General features: G+C 55.5%; 1 protein-coding gene across 1 annotated transcript in view; it reads left to right on the plus strand.

Moving 5' to 3' along the window:
- Positions 1-4,125: 4,125 nt before the first annotated feature.
- Positions 4,126-7,614, plus strand: part of SLC45A4 (solute carrier family 45 member 4) — a gene marked incomplete in the record, with an annotated part of 35,229 nt that continues 31,740 nt past the window's right edge. Inside the window, 1 exon segment of the mRNA XM_027773305.1 lies at positions 4,126-4,369. Within this exon segment, the coding sequence (XP_027629106.1) occupies positions 4,126-4,369 (244 nt within the window).

A 7,614-nucleotide genomic window follows, 5' to 3' on the forward strand; every position in this document is an offset into this window, starting at 1 on the left:
GGGAAGCAAAAACCCCATTTACAGGGACCACCACGAAAACAATTAGGAGTGACTTCAGAATTGTGCAATAAGCCCGAGAGGACTGCCTCTAGATTTTCCCGAAAAACACCAGGGCGGGCATAAGCACGTGGGGAGATGCACCCGCCCTTGGCCAGGGCAATTCAGTGCCCGAGGATGCCAGTTCTCTGTGAGCTAATTTACAGAATGGAATCTCAATAAAAATACCAACAAAGTCTTTTTATTTTCCAGAGCTAGTCACACTGCTCTTAAAGTTCATGTCTCATAAAGTTCTTGGCAATAGACACGGAAGAATAATTAGGAAAATACTGGGAGACGGAATGGCCTTAACAGAGTTTGAAATATGATTAAAAAAACCTTTCTCCTTAAAGCAGTGTTGCTGGCCTTGGGTGGACAAGGTCACTAGAGGACCAGACTAGAATGAAATCTGGTGTGTGATAAAAGTCTCCAAGTGCTGGAATGTGCTTGAACAGATCATATTGAGACTCTGGATGGCCATTAGAAGATGACAGTGGATCCTTACCTCACACCATAGAATTGAGCTTGAGCTGAAGGGAGAGGTGAAGGGGCAGAGTGAGGCTCCAGTCCCCAAGGGCCCAGACGGGGGGCTCTACAGGTATGCTCTGGGGAGGAGACTGAGGAAGGTGGGTGGACGGGGTAGCATGCCACGTCCCTAGCCTGAGTCACCCTGACAGGGCTGGGGCGCTAGATAGAGGTGTCCTGGGAGCTTGCAGGCTACCCATCAGAAGACTATATGCAGAACAAGGCTCATGGGAGGCCTGTGTGCGAGCACAGCTCTCTCGCCCTCGCCACCAGATGGGAATCAGCATGCACCTGCGGGGGGGTGGGGGGGTCAGAGGGGGCATGCTACTGGCAGCTCGGCACTATTGGTGGAGATGGACAGGCCTGGGGACACTGGAGGGCATGCCTCAGACCGCTGTCTCGGCCACGCTTGTCTCCCTCCTTAGTGTTTCTCTTTGCATGATCAGCGTCAGAGCAATTCTAGAAACATAGGGAACCCCGACATCTCACGGTGCTCCAGGGTGGTGGCTGGCTGTTTCACACGGAGTCCCCGGTCTGGCTCTGACACACGCCTGCAAACACGGGAACGTGCTCCCTGGGTGCTTGGTCTTGTGAACAACTCGGCTTTTCCCAGATCCAACGAATCTTCAGCTGATCCTCAGGCCTTCGGGCACTGTAACCGCAGGCCTGTGGGGCCCTGGCCTTGCTGGGGTCTCTGGAGCGTGGAGAGCAGCCAGTGGTGATCTCACTCAGCTCACTGGGACAAGCCGCTAGGAAATGCCGCTGCCTGCGTCGCCGAGCTCATAGGAGAGGAGCAGCCACCCAGACTGCTCGATCTCGTGAAGCTCAGCTCTGCTTCGAGCAGCGCCCAGCAGCCGGCTTTGGTGAGGCTGGGTGGTGGGAGGTGAGCCGGCAGAGCGCTCCCCTCCCACGACCGTCTTTCTTGCCCCTCGACCAGCTGTAGCAGGGCTCCCGACTGCCCTGGGCCTGCTTCAGGCCTAAGCCCAGCACTGTGGCCAAGGGCAGGTTCCGCTTCGAGCGTGGATTGGCAGGAATGACCACCAAGCTCAGAGGGCTTTTTGCATTTTTTAAAGGTTTGTTATAAACAGCAAAAAAGGAGAATTTGCAACAGAAAGTAGCAGTTACCTGCAAAGCCTTAAATATTTATCTTCTGGGGCCAGAGGGTGGCCTGGTGGTTAAAGCTCTAGGCTCCCCACATGGCTGACCACAGTTCAAGTCCCAGACCTGGTGGCTTGCTTTCTCACTTTTCCTCTTTTTGTCTCTCTGGTGAGCACACATGCCTTATAGCAAAAATAATAAAGAATTCTTTTTTAAAATTATCATCTGTTCTTTAAGACAAAGTGCAGCATGTAGTCTAGTCTGTTGACTCCAAATGCAGTAATAATCCAAGGCGTGGACATTTTCGAAGAACATTTCCTGTGGACTAACAGACTAGAGTGGGCTCTCACCCTGGACCGGCCTTTGGTGCAGGAGCGGTGCCTGCCGTGGGGCGCCCCTCGGTGTAGGGTGGAGGACCTCCGCCCCACCGACTCTGTCAGTGATCGGGTCCGCTGGCCACACCTGATTTCCGGCTGTTGCTGAGATGACTCAGCAGAGACCAATGGGTTTTGATGCGAGTCTCAGGCCGGCCTCAGCAGCGGGCGCCGAGGTGGCTGCATCTGTAGCTCTGTCTCAGGGTTGCTTAGACCACCAGCTGCTGTTCCTGCCCAGAGCCACCATCCGTTCAGTCTTCACAGCCACGTCTGGGTGCACTTGTCCCTGAAAGGGACCCTTAGCAGTCAACAAGGTAGCTCAAGCCCCTGAGCCTATTTGGGTGTTAAGAGTGACAAAAAGAAAAAAGGCGACCTCTTCTCTTTAACAGGAGTGGCTCCGAGCAGGTAAGGATGTCGCATGGCTGTCACAGCCCCGGACCTTCTCAGGGCTCCATGTGCCGTGCACGTGTGCTCCTGAGCGGGGTGTGGCAGGGGCCGATTCCGGAGCACTGGCATAATGAGATGTTGACACAGTCCAGGACATTTGCTAGGTTTCCAAGCGGAGCTCAGTGAGATTCAGGGGGTCACTTGACCCTCCTACTCCAAGGAGTCAGCAGGGATTTCAGTGCCCACCCAACGACTGAGAGGCTGCGGGAGCACTGGGGCCGACGATGGCGGGCAGGGCCCACCGCAGGCTCTCGGCAGCCTCTGCTTGGGCGACCCTCACCTCCCCGGCGCGGGCTCTGGTGGCATCTTGCTGGCTCATGCTTGCCCGGCCACCGTGGCCTGCAGAGACTGCTCAGTGAAGATGATACCTCGCGTTTCTGGACCCCTGAGGGAGGGGCTGCCCGAGGCCCTTGCAGGCCTTAGCCGAGGGGTGTTGAGAAGTACCGTTGAAACCAGCGGTGGAACAGGCCACTGGCCCACGGTTGTCCCTGAGTGCTAAAGGTGAGCACCGCCCAGTAGGATTTCAGCGGCTTTTGGAGCACTTGGACCAGACTGACCCCCAGTATGGGAGGCCTGATTCTGGGAGAACTTGGGGGTGTTATCCAAGATAACCCCAAACTTGCCTCACGTGGGGGAGGTGGACCTGGTTTTTCTAAGACATTCCTGAGGAGACATTTCCAGTTCCTTTCTTGGCTGCCCACACTTCGTAGGGTCTGTGTCATCTCGTTCAAGAACGTCTCACAAAGCAGGATGCAAGACCCAGGACTCTAAGGGTTGGGGGGTGCAGAGGCTCCGTAGCCCCAGGAATGCGGCGTGCGTGTTGGGAGTCTGCGAACAGTCAGAGCCGGGTGCATGTGAACATACCTTCTGGAGACCAGGTCTGTAATTTTGATTGAACGTCAAGGTCTTACAACCAAATAACTTCCAGAACCACTGCCCTAGACAGGCCGACAGCAGTTCAGGACACACAGCGCTGCCACCACAGCCCCTGTGTGACTCCTGCCGTCCTTGCTCCACCAGTCCCCAGTCCACCCTCCTTTGCCACCTGTCCATGTCCACCTCCCGTCTCTAGGTCCAGATGTCCATGGCCTGGAAGGGCAGGCCTGTCCTGTGCGGCCCGGCGGGATCCGCCCCAGGCTGGGCTTCCTCAGAGGGAAGGCTATCTCCAGGCCACGGGGCGAAGGTTGCGCTAGCAGGCCGGGCGGTGGGGGGCTGCGCGCCCCTGACCTCCAGGGCTGTGTTTCCTCTTTTGCAGATTGCCCGGCCACTCGATGGGGAGCGTCAGCGCAGCAGCTGTCGGTGCCGCCTCCAAACCTCTCTGTAGCAAGAGCCATAACCGCAGCACCTCTTCAGTAAAGATGATGAAACTGGTATTAACTGAGTGGCAATTATGGATTTGTAACTCTCACTCCCAGTAAGCGGCAGCCATATGGTTCAAAGCCAACCCCGAGTCGCTGTTCTGCTGAATGTCCCGCACGGCCGGGAGAGGTTGTGAGCCCTATTTGTGCAAAGAGGAATGTAAGTCTTACTGGCCCAAGGAGCGCAGCCGAAGCGGAAAGAGAAGACGTCTTAACTTATCATTCACGATATACGATAGTATTATTTATATAGATAGGATAAATATAAATATATTTTTTTGGTGGTAATGAAAATGGCTCCGCAGAATGCCGACTCAGAATCTATGCAAGTTCAAGAGTTACCTGTGCCCCTGCCGGACCTGCAGAAGCCCGGAGCCTCAGAGGCCGAGACCCGCGATGAGACCATCAGTGAGGGGTCCATAGACCGGATCCCCACACGCCTGTGGGTGATGCACGGGGCGGTGATGTTTGGCAGGGAGTTCTGTTACGCCATGGAGACGGCCTTGGTCACGCCCATACTGTTGCAGATTGGTAAGTGCCACTCCCGGTCCGTGCGTGCTTGGCGCTGGCGGGGAGCCTCGGGCGAGCCGGGCCCAGCGCACGCAGTAGGTGGGGGACCGGTGCCCTCTAGAGCCTGGGTAGGGGCCTCGTCTTCCCTCCCTCGGCCTACCTGGTGGTTTCTCCTCCCACTCTGCCAGGGTTGGTGGGGGCCATCCTCGGGTGCGCACCTGGAATCGCAGGTTTTGACGATGTGGCATTGGGTCTTGGGCCAGAGCCGGAGTCGCGAGTGCTCGCGTGCAACATGCAGCCCCTTCCCCGTGGTCCCCGCCACACTGTGACGTGCCCTGGAGTGGAGGGCGTAGTCAGTAGCCCTGATGACCATGGGCTGTGCCGTGGGGCGACGGCCGAGCAGCCCTGGGGTACCAGGCGTGCCCAGGGCAGGCCTCCGAGGGGATGCTGACGATGCTGTCTCATCATCCTCCTCGTGTTCGGCCTACCCAGGCGCACCGTGTACTTGAGGTGGCTGAGTGGCAGGTGTTCGCAGCTGTGTTGGGACTCAGAGCTGCGGAGATTGGCAGGGCCGAGCCAAGTAGGAGCGGGACGCTGTCAGAGTGTCTCGTGCTCCCTGTCTGAGGAAGTTTCAACGTCTAGTTTCCAGCTCTCCAGCCCTATGAGATCTGAGGGGAGGAGTCAAGCCGTTTAAAACAGCAGATTTATTCTAGAATCCCAGGTAGACGTAGTAAAATACTTTTTGAAGAATTAGTTTAATTTATTTATTATTTTAATTTTGCTCATCCTGTGCACTCACGAGAGGGGGTGAGGGTGAGAAAGCAAGCCGCCACATCTGGGACTTGAACCACAGTCAGCCTTGTGCGAGTCCAGCATCCTAACCACCACACTACCTGCTAACCCTGGTAAAAGTATTTTTTAAATTGCCAGAGGGCACATGCATGGCCAGAGACAGAGATACAGAGAAAGGAAGATGTCCCTCTTCCCTTCCGCATTTCTCCATCCTGTCAGGATTTGGGGTGTGCTCGCACACATGCCCAGCATGTTTCTCAAGCCCCTAGGGCCAGGATTCGAACCATGGTTGGCCACAGCCCAGGCAGCCTCAGCCTCAGCAGCGCATTCAACATCACCGTAGGCTGAACAAGGTTTGGACGTAGCGCTGGGGCTCAGTTATTTTGGAATCACGGTGACTGCTGTGGCCACCCCAGGTCTGAGTGCGTTCGTGGAGAAGTGCATACTGCTGCGTGTGTGTTTCGGTAGTGTGTGTTGACGTGCTGTCCGCTTTGGAATCTCGGGCACTTCACTGTTGGACTTTCAGATTTCGTGTGCTTAGAAGGCTTCCAAGAGGGCCTGGGGGCCTGGGACACAGACGGGGTTAAGGGCCCTTTCTGGGGGGCTGGGATCAGACAGGTCACTCTTCTGTGCTTTGCCGTGTCTGTCACCCTGCATGTGTTCTGCTCACATCCCAGGGTGCCTGCTGTAGGCTGGGCCCGGGTAGATGGGATGCCACCTCTGCTCCTGCAGCGTAGCTCAGCGGAAGGGACGGCAAGACTGACCTGACCAATGAGTGACACAAGGGAAGGAAACACCGGCCCTCCTGCAGGGCAAGCGGGGAGAGGGGACCCTGTAGCCTTGCCTTGGTGTGTTCTTGCAAGTGGGAGGCACCTTGTGACCAAACCCCAGGGTGGTAGAGCAGTTCTTTTTATGGAGAGCTGTTTTGTCCATCGATGTGTGAGACAACAGAGGTGTTGTGAGGCCAGGTGGTTAAAATGGGAAGTCAGGCACCATCCTGCAGTTGCTGGTCCACTTCTTAGGGCATGTTGACGAACGGCATGCAGAACGCTGGCCACTGCGAAGTAAGTTGCAGGGGTAGATAGACACGTGCGAGCTATTGCTCCCGAGTTTTCTCCGTATGTTATGCCTCTGAAAACCCTCACACACAGCTCCTTGGAATTTTCACACCCTGCGGGTCGGGAGTCTCAATTTCCATACCACTTTGAGCATGTCGCATTGGTTTGGGGTAACGTGTTACAGGAGACTTGCATAGGTTGCAGGTAGTCTAGGAAGAGAAACATCCTACTGTCTGGCATATGCGCTCTGTATAAAGGTAGCTCTTCAGAGTGTAGGTGTGACATCCTATACGGAACTCCAGAAACCATGGCTGCAGGTGGGAGGACTGCAGGTGATAGGTAGGCTGTGGTGACCTGAGGGCTGAAAGGAGCCCTCCTTGGTCCCAGACGTCCTACGTGCGTGTGAAACTGCTCTGCCCAGCTGCCGATCAGCAGGCGGGCAGGACGTGGGAATAGGTGTGCTTCTAGGTTAAGGGGATGGTACTCAGTGAGTTGGCTCTTAAACGTGCCAGGATTGAATCGAGACGACAGAAGACTGTCATTCCTCAGGTGCAACTTCACATTATTCGGGCGACAGATTGAGCGGTTTCCTCTGATTTGAGTCTGAGTTTGCTCAAGAAGCCGTCTGCCATGCCCACCGCATGCTGTTTCACGGAACGTGGACGTAATACTCTCCCACTCTAAGCTGACGGTTTGACCAGCTGGGTAGACGGCCACGCTAGGTAACCGCACCCTAGTTAAGACCCAGAATAGCTTCATTACTGTAGAAGGCTCCCACGTGCTCCCTGGCGCCCTTCACTCCAGCCACCGCCAGACTCCTCCGTCGTCATCACGTTGGCCACCCTGGGCTAGGTAAATGGACTCACAGCGGACAACCTGGCGTCTCGCACGCGAGGCAGTCATGGGCGGCCTGTTACTTCAGAACCCCACAGGTGGCTGCTCCGCTCCTCTTTCATGCTGACTAGCTTTCCACCGAGTAGACATACCGCCGCTTGTTCGTCAGTTGGTAGGTTTCTGGCTTACTTCCTTCTTGGAGGCTGTCGTAAACAAAGCTGCTGCGAACACCCGCCAGACGTCTTTGTGCGGGTGTGTCTCCTTTCTCAGGAGTACACACGTAGGAGTGGATTGTTAAGTCATGGTGGGAAATGTTGGTTTACTTGGAGAAGAAAAGACCAGACCTTTCCAGAGCGATCATACGATTGTGCGTCCCCATCAGCAGTTGGTGTTTTCGTCCCTCCACATCCCTGCCAACACGTGGTGTTACCAGTCTTTTCCATTTCAGCCCCTGAAGTGGGCACGTATATATCTTCTTGTGATTTTAACTTGCCTCTCGGCCAGTAATCGCGTCAGTCATCTCTTCACGTGCTTATTGGGCATTCATGTATTTTAGATGACGCTTTTTGCCGACGTTCAGAT

Source organism: Tupaia chinensis, unplaced genomic scaffold (genome assembly GCF_000334495.1).
Source record: "Tupaia chinensis unplaced genomic scaffold, TupChi_1.0 Scaffold000335_1, whole genome shotgun sequence".
Taxonomy (NCBI): Eukaryota; Metazoa; Chordata; class Mammalia; order Scandentia; family Tupaiidae; genus Tupaia; species Tupaia belangeri.